General features: G+C 42.4%; 1 protein-coding gene across 2 annotated transcripts in view; it reads left to right on the top strand.

Moving 5' to 3' along the window:
* CEP120 (centrosomal protein 120) overlaps positions 1-21,708 on the top strand; it is a 128,806-nt gene that overhangs the window by 95,803 nt on the left and 11,295 nt on the right. For both annotated transcript variants that reach the window (XM_040415955.1, XM_040415954.1), the window contains exon 18: positions 4,835-4,933. In XM_040415955.1, the coding sequence (XP_040271889.1) occupies positions 4,835-4,933 (99 nt within the window). The remainder of the gene's footprint in view (positions 1-4,834; positions 4,934-21,708) is intronic.

The following is a 21,708-nucleotide window of genomic DNA, read 5'->3' as shown; positions in this document are numbered from 1 at the left end:
TTCTTTTAACTTGCTATCATTTTATTAAAATAAAGAGTAAAACTTTGTCTGCTGAGTGTTTTAGCCAACTTGTTTCTCTGTTTGAGACTGAGAAAGTACATTCCTAAAACAAGGCCAGGTTGGCTGGAATTCAGTTATAACAGATCAGCAATGGCAAGTAAAAATAAGCATTTTGATTCAGACTCCGTACCCCCCTCTATCTACACCCCCCTCCAACCAAATGCTTAAGAGTGGCTGAAAATGCCTAAGCAGGCCTACGAGCTGTCGGCAGATGAGGCACAGGATTACAGAAAGGGCCACAACCTGTGATAGAAGAGAAGAATTGCTTGATGCAGAACTGCTTTATGACCCCATGTGCCTATGACCCTTATTTATACTGGACTTTTGTTTGAGATATTGAGGAAAGCCTTATCACAGACCGAGCCCTGTTGTTGTTTAGGGCCTTCATTTTAGGACTCGCCTTTCTTAGTTAGAGGCCTTTCTCAAGGGCTGTAGATCAACCAAAAGAAATGCTCGTTCCAGATCATTGGCTGTGCCAAGGGCTTGACGATCAACCAGCAAACAAGTTTGTTTGTTTGTCAGCTGAATTCTGAATAAGAATGATCTTTTATCGGCATCATATCACCCCGTGTAAAACGAAGAGGATGCTGACGAAATGAAAACTGTATGGGGAACAAATGATCCTAGCAACAATCATTCGTTCCCAATTGAGTTTATAATAGGCCATGTAAAAATGAGCAACGATATATTTACTGGGGCAGATTTACTAATAGTTCCGCACTTTACACTGTCTAAGATTATGTGTATTCATCTTAATATTACACATTTACTATTTTGGCACATAGACCTTTACAATTTTAGAGTATCGTAAATCCTGTGGAGTGTCTTGAATCTGTCCATCCCCAAAAAATTTTAAAAACTAGGCTTATTTTACCCCACCTAGAAGTTGCCGTAGTTTTATTCCAAAAATGTGCCAAAATTGTGGCGCACAGAGGTACATTTAGGCCATGCCCCCTTGATTACAAAAGTGTGTAGAACGGTTGGTAGACTTAGATTGTGTTTAAAAGGACATTCTGATGTCTCCTAGGACTTGCTCTCTTTCACCTGAATTAAATCGCCAAAAATTCTGATCTGCCTCGAACTTTTACAAAATTGGGGTAAAATCTGATTTGTTCAGAATAAATGTGCTAACCTCCTAAACATCACCACAAATTCTTTAAACATAAGTTTGTATGTTTGAATGTAAAAACTTCATTTAAAACTTAGTCCTATACAGTACTGCTACCTGCAGCAGCATATCAACATCATGTCTGTCTGTAGAAACGCGTGTTGTTGTTTAACACTAAACTTTATTAACATGACAACATCACTTGGAGAAAGGCAGCCATTTTACAACATAACCTAGAGGCAGGCAGCCCTGTAAATGCACACAGTTACTGGAATAGCCACAATAAAATAATTTTTCTAACACTAGTTTTATTTAGTATGTCCTGTGTGCCAACCTAGCTCATGTGTGTCATGTAACCGCTGCTTACTGGATGTCGGGGGTCATATGATGAGTGCCACACAGACTGATGCCATGTTTCAGTTAAAAGGACTGGCCACTTTCTGGCTACTTGTGACCGATGTGTATGCAAGATAACTATATCGCAATTACTAGTATAGCCATTGTTGATATTCTGTGCCGTTTTCTAGTTTTAATAAGCCTTGTCCCCTTGTTAGGTAAATCTTCTGGGCTGTCGACATAGAGGTCCTGTCCATAAGATGACTGCTGATGGAGGGTCATGTGACCGGACACATCACCTTCATATGGTGTTTTCTTTGTTCAAACACACTGCATCTCCACTAAACTCCCCAGAGCAGATAGCAGGTGCAGACGAGGAGGACATCCCATTGAGGTGGTTTGCCTGGTCACATGACCCTCCATTAGCAGCCATTTTATGGACAGAATCTCTCTGTGGACAGCACGAAAGATTTGGCAACAAGGGAAGATATCTTAAAAAATACCGAAAATGGCACAGAATTTCAAAGAAGGCTAGATTAGGAAGTGCCATATAGACATCTTACAAACAGATTGGTCAACAGTAATCAGAAAGTGGCCAACCCCTTTTAAGCTATGGATACATTACACAGAACTGATACATGGGCTTTACCATTCTACTGCATATAGGAGTCAACCGCCTGACATAAGAAAGGTATGTATGCCGAATTGAAAATACATGTATATTAGCAAATGGTATAATCTCCTGTCCTATAAAGGGGTATCTTGAAAATTGTAAAACTAAAAGTTAGTTTTACACAGTTTTGCTGGTTAACATAAGATAACAGAGGTGACAACTGAGATAGTGGTGGGATGTCACTTCCTATGGAAGGCTGCCAAATGTCAAGCCATGCAACAAGGCATGGACAATCTAACTGCACTTTTCTGGGTTCCTCACTTGATTACAACTACTGTTCTTACCGACATCTGGATGACACAAGGGGTTAAAGTGTACTGCAAATACAACATTCTGCATAATACTTAGGGGAGATTTACTCCTTTTGGCACAAAATACGAGAGTTGCATCAGATTTATTATGTCGTGCATGCCAGCAGAGGTCGCACTACATTATTTCCGGAAGAGTAAAAATACTTCTCTTACCATTTTTGAGGAGTATTTGTAGCCGAGGAGGAGTATGAAAATTGCAGTTATTCATATATATATATATAAATACGTAGGTCTACATAACATCAAGGGGTTGCTATTTCTGCAGGGAAACCATTACCAGTCTCCTCTATGTCTTCCATGCAGAAATAGCAAATGTTGACCATTTTAAATTCCTATTTCAGAAGACTGAATCCCTACCTTTCTTGAAGAACCAAATCTATCACGTAGGGATCGGAGCGGTAGACTGTGCAAAACACAATGTAATAAGAATTGAACAGGGACGTCTGGTGGTTGTGGCAGGGAGCAGTGGGTGGCATGGTGGCACTAGGTGGGGTCTGGGACGAATGCACAGGAGGCCGTTATAGGACAGTCTTATACACAGTATATTGGACTGTTGCAAAGTATAGTGTACCATATAGTCCCCTCTGTGATCTCTGGACAGTGCGCTTCATACATAAACCATATGGGAAAATAGACCTCTCAGTGGTCCAGGGTACATATATGGAAAAACTAATAGCAAAGAGGCTAAACAAAACCCTGTTTCTGACCTTGCTGTTTCTCTAGATGACCTTATGTTGATAGTAGTGTTAATAGAGTCTGAAAGGTCTAAAAAGTAGGATACCTGCTTTTATAGACCCTTGAGACTCTATTAACACTACTATCAACATAAGGTCATCTAGAGAAACAGCAGGTTTTTAAAATTCTTTTTTTTCCTTTTAGGTATTAGAGGAATCAAATGAAAGTTATGTTTTAACATAAGGGTCAGAAACAGGGTTTTGTTTAGCCTCTTGGTTATTAGTTTTTTCATTCATAAACCTCCACGTTGAGCTCCAAGCAGCAGATAGAAACCTGTACGGCACGCTGGGACTTCTGGTGTCACATCACCTGGGCACATGGTCTTTGCTCAGCAAATGCTGTCCCTGGCACTTCATCCACAGCCGGCAATGGCGAGCTCCCCGTTTTCATAATAACTGAAAAGGAAGCTGCTGCTGAGTTCAGCGCGGGAGAATGGGTGGGGTGAAAGGGGCAGCCAATGGCACGGCAGACTGCTTATACTGGCAAATCAGCAGCCTCCTCCCTAATAACAAAGCTCTGTACTGTACGGAGCTCTGTTATTGGACCTTTCAGGCACCAGTGGTATTGTGCTGCCTGTGCCGTTCACAGCGCTCATGAATGGCAGTGAAATTATCGTGCTGATTCATGCGCATTAGACATTTTTTAGGGAGTAAAACTTCCTGTACAGGCGTCTGACACTTGTACAGGTGTTATTGTGACTTCTGCGTGCTAGTTTGATAAATTTGGCCCAATTCGGTCCATTTCCGAAAACTTGTAAATTAAAGGGGTCTGCACTTTGTTTTAAAGGGAACCTGTCACCAGGATTTTGTGTATAGAGCTGAGGACATGGGTTGCTAGATGGCCGCTAGCACATCCGCAATACCCAGTCCTGATAGCTCTGTGTGCTTTTATTGTGTAAAAAAAACAATTTGATACATATGCAAATTAACCTGAGACGAGTCCTGTCTCTGACTCATCTCACGTACAGGACTCATCTCAGGTTAATTTGCATATGTATCAAATCGGTTTTTTTACACAATAAAAGCACACAGAGCTATGGGGACTGGGTATTGCGGATGTGCTAGCGGCCATCTAGCAACCCATGTCCTCAGCTCTATACACAAAATCCCGGTGACAGGTTCCCTTTAACTGATGATCTATCCTCTGGATAGATCATCAACTTCTGATCGGCGGGGGTCTGACACCCAGGACCCCCGCCGATCAGCTGTTTGAGAAGGCAGCGGCGCTCCAGCAGCGGCGCGGCCTTCTCACTGTTTACCGCAATTAATAAATCCCCCCCCCCCCCCCTCATGGTGATAACGAGATCATCAAGCTACTTTGGTAATTGTGGTCATTTTTCTTTTGAAATTCACTTGAAAACATACAGGGGGAGATTTATAAAACTGGTGTAAAGTAGAAGTGGCTTAGTTGCCCATAGCAGCCAATCAGATATCACCTTTCATTCTTCACAGCTCCATTGAAAACTAAAATGTGGAATCTGTTTGGTTGTTTTGGGCAACTACGCCAGTTATACTCTACACCAGTTTGTTAACTCTCCCCCACAGTGTACTAAATATTATGCTTTATAGTCAGTTAATATGTTGTTAATTTTTTACATTTTATCCTTAATAGGTTGAGCTTGAAAGGAAGTTAGAATCTACAACAAAATCTAAGCTGCACTATAAGCAGCAGTGGGGAAGAGCATTAAAGGAGCTGGCGAGAATAAAACAGGTGAGTCTTCTTACGTGGAAATCTTTACAAGGATGTTGAACATACTGTAAATATATACGGTAAAAACTGCCCAAAGTAAAAAAACACTTTTCATTTAATGTTAAGATGATAAATATTTATATGTATAGTCACCATAATCACAATGACCATAATATTTATACCACACCAAGCGTAAAAAGATCCCGAAAAACTATGGCAAAATTGCAATTTTCCATTCTTCCTCCTAAAAATACATTAACTCCTTAGTAACCACCAATATGCCTTTTTTATGGAGGTCACTATAGAGCCTTAGGCTAGGCTGCCACCTTTTTACATCAGCCTACACTAAGCACTACACAGGTCTCCTGTGTAGCAAAGAGCAGGCACTTTCATGACAGCCGGGCTCCTGCTCTAATAGCCTGGATTGTGAGAATCGCCAATACCGGCCATTTAACCCCTTAGGCTCCATTCACACGTCCGCACACAATTTTGCGGAAAGGGTGCGGACCCATTCATTCTCTATGGGGACGGAATGTGCTGTCCGCATCCACATTTGCGGATCCGCACTTCCGCATCCGTGCTTCCGTTTCCGCAAAAAAATATAACCTGTCCTATTCTTGTCCGCAATTGCAGACAAGAACAGGCATATTCTATTATGTCGGCAATGTGCGGTCCGCAAAATGCGGAACACACATTGCCGCTTTCCATGTTTTGCGGATCCGTGTCTCCGTGTATCCTCAAAACACATTGCGGACGTGTGAATGGAGCCTTAGATGCTGAACTCAATAGCGACTGTGGAATATAAGTGTTTTTAGATGATGGGAGCTCCTGCTGTCAGACATTGGCAGCACCGTGAATAAGATTGCAGGGTGCAGATGTCTGTACACAGCAACCGTGGGCATCTTTCTCTCAAAGGAACGAATGTCCTCGGTGAACAGTTCCAGGTATTTGCTAAGAAGCATTTAAACTAGGAAAGGGGGGCAAAAGAGTGATAATCCAGCAGTCCAACTGCCCCCCGGGACAATGCCAGAAGAGGCCAGTAGCACAAAGGTTAAGGAATGACAAGCTCAGAGTCTTGTCTACAAATGCTCGCAGTCTAGGGAATAAGATCAATGAACTTGAGGTTATAATGGCATCTGAGAATATAGATGTAGTGGCTGTTACTGAGACGTGGTTCAAGGGGAGTAATGACTGGGATATATCAATACCAGGGTTCTCTCTATACAGGAAAGACAGAGAAGGCAAGAAAGGGGGAGGGGTGGCCCTGTATGTGAAAGATAACATAAAATCTAATTTGATACAAGTTAGCGAGAACAATTTAGAGTCAGTTTGGGTTACCGTGCAGCTTGATAATCATAAGGTAACTCGTGTAGGTGTGATATATAGACCACCTAGCCAAGTCAAAGAATTAGATGATCTACTAGTTGAGGAAATAGCTAAAATGACATTGAAGGGGGAAGTTATCATTATGGGAGACTTCAATCTTCCTGATGTAAACTGGAAAACCAAAATAGCTAGTTCTGCCAGGAGTACAGATATTCTAAATTCCCTACTGGGATTATCTCTACAGCAAGTAGTGGAGGAGCCAACCCGGAAGGAGGCCATTTTAGATTTAGTATTCACAAATGGGAATTTGGTATCTGATATTACTGTAGGGGAAAGCTTGGGATCTAGTGATCACCAGTCAGTGTGGTTTACTATAAGTACAGTGACTGAGTCACACCACACAAAAACAAAAGTTTTAGATTTTAGAAAAACAGACTTTTCTAAAATTAGATTAGTGGTATACAAGTCCCTATCAGACTGGAACAGTTTCATTGGAGTCCAGGAGAAATGGGACTACTTAAAAGTGGCACTATTGAAGGCAACAGAAAATTGCATTAGGCTTGTCAGTAAAAGCAAAAAAAGGAAGAGACCACTGTGGTACTCAGCAGAAGTGGCCAAAATCATTAAAAACAAAAAGATAGCATTTAGGAATTATAAAGAAAAACAAAACGAGGATGACAGACAAATTTATAAGATTAGGCAGAGAGAGGCCAAACAAGTTATAAGAGCTTCCAAAGCACAGGCAGAAGAGAAATTAGCTCAGTCAGGGAAAAAAGGGCAGAAGGCATTCTTCAGATACATAAATGAAAAAAGGAAACTAAAACAAGGAATTACCAAATTAAAAACAAAAGAAGGAAGGTATATAGAAGAAGATAAAGAACTAGCTGACTGCCTCAATGAATATTTCTGTTCAGTTTTTACAAAGGAAAATGAAGGAGAGGGACCTCAGTTAGGAAAGAAGACTAATGAATCTTTTGATGCATGTGTCTTTACAGAGGAAGAGGTTCTAAGTCAGCTGTCTAAAATTAATACAAATAAGTCACAGGGGCCTGATGGGATACACCCAAAGCTATTAAAAGAGCTCAGCGTTGAACTAGCAAAACCATTAACAGATTTATTTAACCAATCGCTGGCAACAGGAGTCGTCCCAGAAGATTGGAAATTAGCAAATGTTGTGCCCATTCACAAGAAAGGTAGTAGGGAGGAATCGGGCAACTATAGGCCAGTAAGCCTGACATCAATAGTGGGGAAATTAATGGAAACCATACTTAAGGAGAGGATTGTGGAACATCTAAAATCCCATGGATTGAAAGATGAAAAACAGCATGGGTTTACTTCAGGGAGATCATGTCAAACTAATCTTATTGATTTTTTCGATTGGGTGACTAAAATAATAGATGGATGAGGTGCAGTAGACATCGCTTATCTAGACTTTAGTAAGGCTTTTGATACTGTCCCACATAGAAAGCTTATAAATAAAGTGCAGTCTTTGGGCTTGGACTCCCATATTGTTGAATGGATTAGGCAGTGGCTGAGGGACAGGCAACAGAGGGTTGTAGTCAATGGAGTATATTCAGACCAAGGTCTTGTTACCAGTGGGGTACCTCAGGGATCTGTTCTGGGACCCATATTGTTTAATATCTTTATCAGCGAAATTGCAGAAGGCCTCGATGGTAAGGTGTGTCTTTTTGCTGATGACACAAAGATTTGTAACAGGGTTGATGTTCCTGGAGGGATACACCAAATGGAAAAGGACTTAGGAAAACTAGAGGAATGGTCAAAAATATGGCAACTAAAATTTAATGTTGATAAGTGCAAGATAATGCACCTGGGACGTAAAAACCCAAGAGCAGAATATAAAATCAGTGATACAGTCCTAACCTCAGTATCTGAGGAAAGGGATTTAGGGGTCATTATTTCAGAAGACTTAAAGGTAGGCAGACAATGTCATAGAGCAGCAGGAAATGCTAGCAGAATGCTTGGGTGTATAGGGAGAGGAATTACCAGTAGAAAGAGGGAGGTGCTCATGCAGCTCTACAGAGCACTAGTGAGACCTCATTTGGAGTATTGTGCTCAGTACTGGAGACCATATCTCCAGAAGGATATTGAAACTTTGGAGAGAGTTCAGAGAAGAGCTACTAAACTGGTACATGGATTGCAGGATAAAACTTACCAGGAAAGATTAAAGGACCTTAACATGTATAGCTTGGAAGAAAGACGAGACAGAGGGGATATGATAGAAACTTTTAAATACATAAAGGGAATCAACAAGGTAAAAGAGGAGAGAATATTTAAAAGAAGAAAAACTGCTACAAGAGGACATAGTTTTAAATTAGAGGGGCAAAGGTTTAAAAGTAATATCAGGAAGTATTACTTTACTGAGAGAGTAGTGGATGCATGGAATAGCCTTCCTGCAGAAGTGGTAGCTGCAAATACAGTGGAGGAGTTTAAGCATGCATGGGATAGGCATAAGGCCATCCTTCATATAAGATAGGGCCAGGGGCTATCCATAGTATTTAGTATATTGGGCAGACTGGATGGGCCAAATGGTTCTTATCTGCCGACACATTCTATGTTTCTATGTTTCTATGTAATGAAAGCCCTTACATCTGCCTTCAGTGGGAATGGGAATTGTAGTTTTACAACAGCTGGAGAGCCGCAGGTTGGCCATCCCTGTACTAAAGAGTCTCAGCTATGTACAGAAAAAAGGGCTCCATACTTTTAATAAAGACCAATTGAAAAAATAATTTTTAGCTTATAATGAGTGCAATGCACTAATTTAAAAAAATGCCTTTAAATATTACTTTATTATAAATAAATTCCAAAATACTTTTCATTAGTTATAATGGCTTGTTTTGTCTAGGGAGCAATCATTGCGAGAAATGGCCACCGTCCTATTGGTGCACACAGAACCTGTCCTAATCACATAGCAGGACAAGTTACTGCACTGAGGTAAAGAGCTGTCTTATGCGCCTCTCTGCTCTGCTTGTCTGCTCTGAATACAGTTTAATATGATTTTCTGCTGAATTTCTGTAGGAATGGAGTTCATGGGGAGACATGAAGTACAGAGAGGAGGGTCGGGTGTGGATAATGAGCAGCAGCATTTGTATGCAGTGTCCATTACCCCGGTCCCACATTACCACAGTCTGTCCTGTCCATCCTCTCTGTACTTCATGTCTCCTCATGAACTCCATTCCTACAGAGATTCAGCTGCAGATCTTATCGGCTGTATTCAGGGTCATAATCCCTGACAAGTAGGAGAGGAGGATGAGGCAGCTCTTTAGCTCAGTGTTGTGAAGTAACTTGTCCTCCTGTGTGATTAGGACAGGTTTTGTGTGTAGTTAATAGGACAGCGGCCATTTTATTTTTCCTGATTGCTCCCTTGCAAAAACAAGCCATTATAACTAATGAAAGGAATATTTTGGGACTGTATTTACAGTAAAGTAATATAGAACTATTTTCATTTTCTTAATTCTCGGTGAGCCCCTTTAAAGAGCATCTCAGTCAGCAGAACTTTAACAAACCAGGCACATTGTGTGGTAGGGTTGCTCCTGCTGATTTAAAATGATATTCTGTATTGTGAAACTCTGTTGTGGTATTCATAAAAAAAAATAATACATTTACGTATGTAAATTCGGACTTCTGTGCATTGAGGGGTGGGGCCTAGCCCCTCAGCTCTTCTGTTCTGGCCCTGCCTTTCTGTGCACTGACACCCTCATTTGCATAAATTTTTTTTTTTTCCTCAGGAACTCGTCAACCAATTTTCACAAGACAGGTATCATTTTATACAGCAGGATCAACCCTACCAGGGTTTAAAATGTTCGATCCTGCTGAAAAAAATAGCTATCTCCGGTGCTCCCATAGAAATGAATGGAGCTGCTGCGCATGTTTCTAACCACCCTAACGACCATTTCAGGGACTGCTCCACAGGGTACTGGACCCCCATTCTTGATTGGTGGGGGTCCCAGCTGTAGAACGCCTACCAATCTGATAGCCCCTATCCACAGGATAGGAGTTAACTATCTTGTTATAACTGGAATACCCATTTAACATGCTTCATTTGTTAAAAGCAGTCATGGTAAAACCACATGCATTTTTATAATAATATTTATATAGTGCCACCATATTCTGCAGCGTTTTACAAATGCAGAGGGTTCATGTACAAAATAAAAGACATCACCACGTAACTGACTAATATACAACTGAAACACTAGGATTGAGGGCACTGCTTGCAATAGCTTACAATCTATAATGAAGTGGGAATGACACAAAAGGTAGTTGGTTGTCATATGTTGTAGTCAAGCCATTGTACTGAAAGCAGTGTTGTAGGCCAATCTGCTTGGGTTGTGGGACTGTTAGAAGATAGAGTTCCGGTCTGAGGAGTTGGGGGGGGGGGGGGGGGGGGGTTACTTGGGGAACAGTAATTTTAGGAAGCCTGAAAAGATGTATTTTTAAGGCATGTTTGAAGGTAGGGAAGTTGGGAATTGACCTGATATTCCGGGGCAGAGCATTCCAGAGACTAGGTGCAGTTTGAAAAAAGTATTTAAGGTATTAGTGAGCGGTACGAATTATGTGGGATTTTAATCTTAGGTCACTAACAGAACGGAGAGCACGAGTAGGGTGGTATACGGAAATTAAGTCCGCTGGGGGCTGTGTAGAGGGGGAAGAGTAGAGGACCTGGGACTGAACCCTGAGGAACGCCAACAGGAAGAGGAGAAGTAGAGCCACTAAAGGAGCGGCCAGAGAGATAGGAAGAGAACCAGGAGCGAGCGGTGCCCTTAAGGCTAATTGAGTGTTGCATGGTGAGGAGAGATCCAGAAGAATCAGTAGAGAATAATCGCCATTTCTTTTTGTTGTCAGGAGATTGTTAGACACTAGTTTCTGTAGAGTGGAGAGGGCGAAAAGCAGATTGTAAGGGGTCAAGAAGAGAGTTTGCAGAGAGATAGCTTATTGAGCGAGAGTAGATGAGACATTCAAGGAGTTTAGCGATGAAGGGGAGGTTAGAAACAGGTCGGTAGTTGGCAGCACAGGTCGGGTCAAGAGAGATTTTTTTTAAGTTGTGGGGTTATAACAGAATGTTTGAAAAAGGACAGAAAGATACCAGAAGAGAGGTCGTGGGTCGAAAAGAAGAGAGAAGCCTGGAGACTTCTTCATCTTTAAAAAGCAGCATGGAAACAACATGTGAACTCACCCTGACAGGATCTCAAAACATATTAGACAATGGGTTAATGAACATGAGGGTCTTTGTTCAGACCTCACATACTGGTGCATTGTGCAGTTGTGTAGACAACCCTGTTTTTTTTAGGACAAACGCTGCTTTCAGACTGTAGTGCGGGTTCTTTAGCCAACACACTGTATTTTACTGGCCCGTGACAGTAGATCGGAGGGTGATATTCAGAGGTAGCTGGGATTGTTTGATGATTCTATATCCCTCTTGTTAGAAATCGCAGCACTCTTCCGTCTGGCACATGTGCTTTCACACATCTATTTCTGCCAGTAAGAAAATGCTTTCTTCAAACAGTGTATCCTGCGAGTAGTCCTTACCATTCTTGGACCGTTGCCGGTGCCAGCCATTTGTTACACACAAGCCTTTCTTTTATATTAACCATAATGCAAATTAGAGGTTGGAATTTTTATTTTATTGTTAGTAAATGTGGATGACAAAGCCCAACTGGTAAGAGGCTCGGAAGGCTGGCCTGTGCGGGTGCCCACTGCCAGCGAGGAGTGAGTAATGATTTCCATTACTAACTTGTGCCTGTGCTAGGTCCGTTTAGTGAATTATTGTACGACTTAGCCTATAGAGTAAACATTTGGAAAAGCCGCCTTCTTTGTGGTTTGAGAGATCTCTCTCTGCATTTTCTTCATTAAAAAAATAATAAATCTTGACTTATTACCATCACTCCAGCAGTTTTTTTCTTCTTAGCTGTAGCCTGTGTTTTGTATGGATTTAATGTTAATCACACCAGAATGTGTCAAAGGTGTTAATGAAACTTGGATTTTTACATCTAAAGTTTTCCAGCATATACAGCTGTGGATATACATTCATATATGTGATCTATGTAACCAAGACATGAGGGGAAAATAGCCAGAACTTACCTCGTCTGCAAAGTCCTCAAGCAAACAGTATTGCTCTAGCATAGAAAGTAGGGGTCTATCTCTTGCTATCCTCCCTAATAATGGGCAAAAGTTACAAGTGGCTTTCCTTCACTGGGTAAGTTGGATGTCTGTTTTTCTTTCTTTCTTTTTTTTTTTTTTTTCCTTCTTACCATTTTCATTGCAGAATGGAGAAAACGAGCTACAGCTTTTTTCACCCACCAAAAAAACGAATTCATATATCATGCAGCTTAGTTATGACTGACCAAATGTCAAGAGGCAAACACGGTGAATAAACTTGTCTTAAAAGGGGCTGGCTCACAAACCGTTTTTACCACCTATGCACGGCATAGGTGGTATGGTATTATGCACCTAGTATGATTGCATGGGGTCCAACAACTGGAAACCCCATGTAATTTAAAAGAGCAGGGTTTCGCGAATCCACGATCTGAATTGTGCAATAATGTGCATGTGTGACCACCACTCATTTCTATGGTACTGCTGAGTACTCCACTCAGCTATTTCTGACGGCCCTGTAGAAGTGAATGAAGCAATGGTCGTGCATCGGTGGGGCTCCCAGTGGTTGAAACTGTCCTGTGGTTAGGTGATAAATATTGTTTGTGGGCCAACCCCTTTTAAAATTAAAAAATATATCCTGCTACATACTCTCTGTTGTATTTCATTGCATGATTAGCCTGAGCTGTTGCTCTGAGCTGTGAACAAGTTTGCTCTACAGCATGTTCCCATACATAAAGAAAAATAAGTGAACAGCTTATTGACTTAGGCCTCATGCACACGGCCGTTGTTTTGGTCCGCATCCGAGCCGCCATTCACTTCAATGGGGCCGCAAAACATTCGGACAGCACTCCGTGTGTTGTCCGCATCCGTTGCTCCGTTCCGTGGCCCCGCTAAAAAATATGTCCTATTCTTGTCCGCGCTTTGCGGACAAGAATAGGCATTTATATTGAAGGCCATCCGTGTTTTGCGGATCTGCGATTTGCGGATGGCAAAACACACCACAGTCGTGTGCATGAGGCCTTATATGGAGGTGTATCTCAGTAGGGTTGGAGGAGACTTCCATCAGTCCTAAGGTTTATCACTTGGTGTATGCAAAGATTTACTGTACCTGTTCCCAAATTAACGATGAAAGTAAAAGTACGAAAACATTTTTCCCAGAGTTTTTGTCAGGTTGTCCTGCCTATCGTGTTCAAATGCAGTCATATTAACGAGCGTGAGCCCATAAAGTTGCTTATAGGATGGGTCCAAGATGAACAAGTGATAAAAGTTTGGTCTGTGCTCCTAGCTCTGTGGAAGAAACAGCCGATTCGATATATTTTTTTTTTGTCATGGAACATATAACTTTTTTTTTTTTTCTAAACGCTCTTGATGATGTGCAGGACAGAACTGCATGGTTTTGGATGGAGTACAGGGGCACATAAATGTTAATTATCTAAGGCTGTCTGGATGCCGCCTATCTCTCTTCCTTATTTTTCTAAGGGCAAATAAAAGAAGCATGTCCAGGTCATTTGTCCTCTAATCACACAGCAAGCTCTTTTCTGCGTTTGCTCAGCACAAATTTTTCTGTCTGACATCTGGACTTGTCCCTCTCCTGTCCCATGCTTATCCACTCACCATAATTAATTTGATTCATTATGAAGTCGTTTGGCCAAACATGCGAAGTGAGGGTTTGTTTAAAAAAAAATATTAGTCGGGGATTTTGGGTAAGTTGAAAACTGTGTCTTGAAACCATCCAGGTCCTCCTACTGGCTTGTCAGATCTAGGTTATTTTCAGAAAACTTGACTTGAGTTCCTTAGCAGGAGAGGCTTTATTTTCCCACAGACTCACTTGGTATGTATGAGTGGGAGAGTGAGCAGCGGCCACTATTTAGTGATTGTTTAGTCTACTGTATGTGTGTTTACCGCTCTTCTCAGGATTTATAGGCAGCCATAGCAAAATAAAGATTCTGATTGCTTGACTGAGGAGCCACTTGTCCTTTACACTGGCGGGGTTGGCATGTCTCTTGCATATTTAACCCCTCCAGTCCTGGGAGGAGGTTAAAGCTATGCAGAGCGAGCTGTGTGAACGCAGCATTTAAAAGGTAATATAGATTTTTGAAAAAATATTAGACTGCATTTTAGTGTCTGGATTAGCTAAAATATTAACTAGACATATCTGCTTTGTTTCACGTCCTCATTCGCTGTACATTGTGTGCACTGAAAGATTTAGCAGCAGAGCTGTGTGCAATAAAAATATTTGGTGAAGAGGCAGGATCTGAAGCATGCGAGCAGAAATGGTTTAGAATAACAGAAATAGATCACGATGGCTACGCAATATGAAACTTTTTTCAGATTTTTTTTTTTTTATTAAATTACTGACTCTGATTTTGTGTATCTATCCTTTAGGGTTATGTTCACACAGAGTATTTCCCACAGGAAAAATCTGCCACAGAAATCTGAAGCTGACCTTACGGTTTTTGCTGCGGTTTTTCATTTTGAACAGTAGTCCTCTTGCAGATTTAGCTTTATTCAATATGGCTTATCAATGAGCAGATACCCACCAAGGTTTGCATCGGGGTCCGTGCGGAAACCACGCCAAAAAAAAAAAGCTGTGTCCCCTCTTGATTTTGAGCTTGATCTCCCTCCTTTGTCACATATGTTTTTAATTGTTTTTAACATGGTATAGACGCACTTGTCTTGCTAGTGGAAATGCGGGTGTTGTAGGTGTAGGTCTTGATTAGCACACCTAGTAAGGATTGTCTATGCTTCTTTTGTCCGGGTTGTAGGTGTCAAATATAGTTATTGAAGGACCAACAATATATATTTTTTTCCAAATTTAGAGACCACACCTGCCTGAACATGCTTGCAAATGTATTCTGACTAGACATTAGCAAAGTTTTGAGAAATTTGATTCAGCAACTTCGCCAAAGATAGCCAAGAAATTTGATTAGTTGAAAATAAATTTGTCAAGAATCGCTATAAATCGGGTATACCTAGACTACTCCGTCTTAGGCAGGGGTGCACAACCTGCGGCCCGGGGGCCACATGCGGCCCTTGATACCATTCTGTGCGGCCCCCAACCATCTGGTAACAGACACGTATGCCTATGTCTTGTGGCTGCTCACATGCATTTTCCATGTATTCTCCCATTAGATGGGAGTCCTGGAGGTATAACTAGACATTTATGATATATAACTGTGTGTACAATATGCAATAAATACAGTATTTCACTTGTTAATACCCCTTTAACTTTTATTTTCGGCCCTTGTTATTCCTTCAGTCTGACAATGTGGCCCCCTCCCAGAAAACATTGTGCACCCCTGGTCTTAGGGTATGGCCACACGGAGCAGCCATGCTGTGGGCGGGTTGCAGCCATGCCAATTAGCCCGAAGCTGCCTTTCATTTCATAATGGAGACCGCACTGTATAGTCCTTTATTGTTAAAAGCCGCACGGCACCTTTTAACCACCTCAGCCCCCAGTGCTTAAACACCCTGAAAGACCAGGCCACTTTTTACACTTCTGACCTACACTACTTTCACCGTTTATTGCTCGGTCATGCAACTTACCACCCAAATGAATTTTACCTCCTTTTCTTCTCACTAATAGAGCTTTAATTTGGTTGTATTTTATTGCTGCTGACATTTTTACTTTTTTTGTTATTAATCGAAATTTAACGATTTTTTTGCAAAAAAATGACATTTTTCACTTTCAGTTGTAAAATTTTGCAAAAAAAAAACGAGATCCATATATAAATTTTGCTCTAAATTTATTGTTCTACATGTCTTTGATAAAAAAAAAAAAATGTTTGGGTAAAAAAAAAAATGGTTTGGGTAAAAGTTATAGCGTTTACAAACTATGGTACAAAAATGTGAATTTCCGCTTTTTGAAGCAGCTCTGACTTTCTGAGCACCTGTCATGTTTCCTGAGGTTCTACAATGCCCAGACAGTACAAACACCCCACAAATGACCCCATTTCGGAAAGTAGACACCCTAAGGTATTCGCTGATGGGCATAGTGAGTTCATAGAACTTTTTATTTTTTGTCACAAGTTAGCGGAAAATGATTATTTTTTTATTTATTTCTTCTTACAAAGTCTCATATTCCACTAACTTGTGACAAAAAATAAAAAGTTCTATGAACTCACTATGCCCATCACTAAATACCTTGGGGTCTCTTCTTTCCAAAATGGGGTCACTTGTGGGGTAGTTATACTGCCCTGGCATTCTAGGGGCCCAAATGTGTGGTAAGGAGTTTGAAATCAAATTCTGTAAAAAATGACCAGTGAAATCCGAAAGGTGCTCTTTGGAATATGGGCCCCTTTGCCCACCTAGGCTGCAAAAAAGTGTCACACATCTGGTATCTCTGTATTCAGGAGAAGTTGGGGAATGTGTTTTGTATAAAAAAATGGGAAAAGTTGTCTTTTGCCAAGATATTTCTCTCACCCAGCATGGGTATATGTAAAATGACACCCCAAAACACATTCCCCAACTTCTCCTAAATACGGAGATACCAGATGTGTGACACTTTTTTTGCAGCCTAGGTGGGCAAAGGGGCCCATATTCCAAAGAGCACCTTTCGGATTTCACTGGTCATTTTTTACAGAATTTGATTTCAAACTCCTTACCACACATTTGGGCCCACAGAATGCCAGGGCAGTATAACTACCCCACAAGTGACCCCATTTTGGAAAGAAGAGACCCCAAGGTATTCGCTGATGGGCATAGTGAGTTCATGGAAGTTTTTATTTTTTGTCACAAGTTAGTGGAATATGAGACTTTGTATGAAAAAAAAAAAATAAAAAAAATCATCATTTTCCACTAACTTGTGACCAAAAATAAAAAATTCTAGGAACTCGCCATGCCCCTCACGGAATACCTTGGGGTGTCTTCTTTCCAAAATGGGGTCACTTGTGGTGTAGTTATACTGCCCTGGCATTCTAGGGGCCCAAATGTGTGGTAAGGAGTTTGAAATCAAATTCTGTAAAAAATGACCAGTGAAATCCGAAAGGTGCTCTTTGGAATATGGGCCCCTTTGCCCACCTAGGCTGCAAAAAAGTGTCACACATGTGGTATCTCCGTATTCAGGAGAAGTTGGGGAATGTGTTTTGTGGTGTCATTTTACATATACCCATGCTGGGTGAGAGAAATATCTTGGCAAAAGACAACTTTTCCCATTTTTTTTATACAAAGTTGGCATTTGACCAAGATATTTATCTCACCCAGCATGGGTATATGTAAAATGACACCCCAAAACACATACCCCAACTTCTCCTGAATACGGAGATACCACATGTGTGACACTTTTGCAGCCTAGGTGGGCAAAGGTGCCCAAATTCCTTTTAGGAGGGCATTTTTAGACATTTGGATACCAGACTTCTTCTCACGCTTTGGGGCCCCTAAAATGCCAGGGCAGTATAAATACCCCACATGTGACCCCATTTTGGAAAGAAGACACCCCAAGGTATTCAATGAGGAGCATGGCGAGTTCATATAAAAAAAAAAATTTTGGCACAAGTTAGCGGAAATTGATTTTTTTCTCACAAAGTCTCCCTTTCCGCTAACTTGGGACAAAAATTTCAATCTTTCATGGACTCAATATGCCCCTCAGCGAATACCTTGGGGTGTCTTCTTTCCAAAATGGTGTTATTTGTGGGGTGTTTGTACTGCCCTGGCATTTGAGGGTCTCCGCAATCATTACATGTATGCCCAGCATTAGGAGTTTCTGCTATTCTCCTTATATTGAGCATACAGGTAATGAAATTTTTTTTTTCCGTTCAGCCTCTGGGCTGAAAGAAAAAAATGAACGGCACAGATTTCTTCATTCGCATCGATCAATGTGGATGAAAAAATCTCTGCCAAAAAAAGAAAAAGGAGGGGAAAGGCGTCTGCCAGGACATAGGAGCTCCGCCCAACATCCATAACCACTTAGCTCGTATGCCCTGGCAAACCAGATTTCTCCATTCACATCAATCGATGTGGATGAATAAATCATTGCCAGGATTTTTTTTTTTATATATATACAAAGTGTTTGCCAAAGTATATGAACACCGCCACCTCCACAGCTCATATGCCTCGGCAAACGTATCTTTTACTGCAGAGGAGAAATCTTGTCTTGCAGCGCCGCATACACCGACTTGCGTGTAATCTGACAGCAGCGCAATGCTTCTGTCCGAATGCACATCAGTGCTGCAGCTAGTCGATCGGTTGGTCCACCTGGAAGGTAAAAAAAACAAAAAAGAAAAAACCAGGCCGCAACGCAATAAATTTATTAACTTTTCAACAGAACATATTAAACTTTTTTTAACTTTTTTAACTGAACGTTAACTTTTTTACTTACCGGTATTTTTTTTTTTTGTTTAGTTTTTTTTTACCTTTTTATAGAACAAACCTCTCCTTCCCCATGGGACAATGTGCAAAGCGCAAATCGCCCAAAGATGTGGCGAAGTACGTTATGCACTTTATCCCAGGTGAAAGGAGAGGTTTGCAGCAGCTGTGAGTAAAAGGGCCCTAATAGCCCTGTGTGCCTGTCCTGTGAGATGCAATCCCTATGCTAGGTGTACCTGTGTGTGGTACTTCCGGAAACACTCACCAAAGCATAGGGCAGGGTGGTCAGGACAGTCAGGACAGAAATAGCGGGTGTCACGCCTTATTCCACTCCTGCTACAGACACGACATCTTTTTCTGGGTGACGGTTGGGTTGAGGTACCAGGAACGACACTGGGGAAATGTCACTCGTGTAGACGGCTAACTACACTGGTGGATGGGGCCACGGAACCTCCTGGATAAAGGAGGTTCTCGATGATCTCTTCCTGGAATTTGAGGAAGGATCGTGTTCTCCCAGCCTTACTGTAGAGAACAAAACTATTATACAGCGCCAATTGAATTAAATATACAGACACCACCTTATACCAGCGTCTGGTTCTGCGGGAAACTAAATACGGAGACAACATCTGGTCATTGAAGTCCACCCCTCCCATGAGCGCATTATAGTCGTGGACACAGAGGGGCTTTTCAATGACACGGGTTGCTCGCTCAATTTGGATTGTCGTGTCTGCGTGAATGGAGGAGAGCGTGTAAACGTCACGCTTGTCTCTCCATTTCACCGCGAGCAGTTCTTCGTTACACAAGGCAGCCCTCTCCCCCCTTGCAAGACGGGTGGTTACAAGCCGTTGGGGGAAGCCCACGCGACTAGTTCGCGCGGTGCCACAGGCGCAAATCCGTTCTTGAAACAAATGCCTAAAGAGGGCCACACTTGTGTAAAAATTGTCCACATAAAGATGGTACCCCTTGCCGAATAAGGGTGACACCAAGTCCCAGACTGTCTTCCCACTGCTCCCCAGGTAGTCAGGGCAACCGACCGGCTCCAGGGTCTGATCTTTTCCCTCATAGATCCGAAATTTGTGGGTATAGCCTGTGGCCCTTTCACAGAGCTTATACAATTTGACCCCATACCGGGCAAGCTTGCTTGGGATGTATTGTTTGAAGCCAAGGCGCCTGGTAAAATGTATTAGGGACTCGTCTACGCAGATGTTTTGCTCGAGGGTATACAAATCTGCAAATTTCTGGTTGAAATGGTCTATGAGGGGCCGAATTTTGAGGAGCCGGTCAAAAGCTGGGTGGCCTCTGGGACGGGAGGTGGTGTTGTCGCTAAAATGCAGGAAACGGAGGATGGCCTCAAATCGTGCCCTGGACATAGCAGCAGAGAACATGGGCATGTGATGAATCAGGTTCGTGGACCAATATGACCGCAATTCATGCTTTTTAGTTAGACCCATGTTGAGGAGAAGGCCCAAAAAAATTTTAAGTTCGGAAACTTGGACTGGTTTCCACCGGAAAGGCTGGGCATAAAAGCTTCCCGGGTTGGCGGATATAAATTGTGTGGCATACCGGTTTGTCTCTGCCACGACTAAGTCCAAGAGCTCCGCAGTCAAGAACAGCTCAAAAAATCCCAGGGCCGAACCGATTTGAGCCGTCTCAACCCGAACTCCAGACTGGGCGGTGAAAGGGGGAACTAATGGTGCGGCTGAAGTTGGTGACTGCCAATCAGGGTTTGCCAGCACCTCAGGGATTCTAGGGGCTCTACGGGCCTGTCTGTGCGGTGGCTGCGACGGGGTAACTACTGCACTTGCCACCGTACCAGCTTCAACTGCCCTTCTGGTGCTCGCCACGTCACCATGTTGTACGGCAGTGCTGGTACTAGGTCCAGGGAGGGCTGCGCTGCTGGTGTATGCCTCACCACGTGATCCGGCAGCGACAGCCCCACTCTGCTGCTCTTGAAGCGGATCCTGCATAACCTGTGGTCTAGCGACACGGGGCCGGGTACGCCTGGTGCTGCCAGGGACCTCAACCTCCTCGTCCGAACTTTGGGTCAGAGAGCCACTGCTTTCCACAGGTTCATATTCTGACCCGCTAGATTCGTCAGATGAGGGTTCCCACTCCTCATCCGACTGGGTCAGAATCCTGTAGGCCTCTTCAGAAGAATACCCCCTGTTTGACATTTTGGACTACTAAATTTAGGGGTATTCCCTGAGACTACCCAAGAAAAAAAGCAAGCCTGTCTTACAAAGGGGAGGCTAGCGAAGTACCGGAGGCCGCTGCGGTTGATAAAAAAATATCAAAACTGATTTTTTTATCGCCGCAGTGCGTGTAAAATGAATGTGCAGTGATCAAAAAAAAAAATATTTTTTGTCACTGCGGTGGGGCGGGCGTGGGTGAACGCACGTGTGGGCGACCGATCAGGCCTGATCGGGCCAACACTGCGTTTTGGGTGGAGGGCGCGCTAAGGTGACACTAATACTATTATAGATCTGACCATGATCAGTTTTGATCACTTACAGATACTATAAAAGTACAAATGCTGATTAGCGATACGCTAAACAGCGAATAAAAGTGACTGCGGTGCGGTGGGCTGGGCGCTAACTCACGCTAAACTACCTAACCAAGGGGCCTAAACTATCCCTAAAACCTAACAGCCAATACTAGTGAAAAAAAAAGTGACAGTTTACACTGATCACTTTTTTTCCTTTCACTAGTGATTGACAGGGGCGATCAAAGGGGTGATCAAAGGGTTAATTGGGGTGCAGGGGGGTGATCTGGGGCTAAGGTGTAGTGTTTGGTGTACTCACAGTTCAGTCTGCTCCTCTGCTGGATCCAACCGACGAAAAGGACCAGCAGAGGAGCAGACCAGCCATATAACAGATCATATTTACTAATATGATCTGTTATATGACTTGTGATTGGATTTTTTGAAAATCGCCAGCCTGCCAGCCAATGATCGTTGCTGGCAGGCTGGTGACGAACTTCTTCTTTTAATTTTGCCGGCCCGCGATGCGCATGCGCGGGCCGGCTTTGAGCAAAATCTCGCGTCTCGCAAGAAGACG

This window comes from Bufo bufo, chromosome 2 (genome assembly GCF_905171765.1).
Source record: "Bufo bufo chromosome 2, aBufBuf1.1, whole genome shotgun sequence".
Lineage (NCBI taxonomy): Eukaryota > Metazoa > Chordata > Amphibia > Anura > Bufonidae > Bufo > Bufo bufo.
This window is presented reverse-complemented; position numbering and strand designations above follow the sequence as displayed.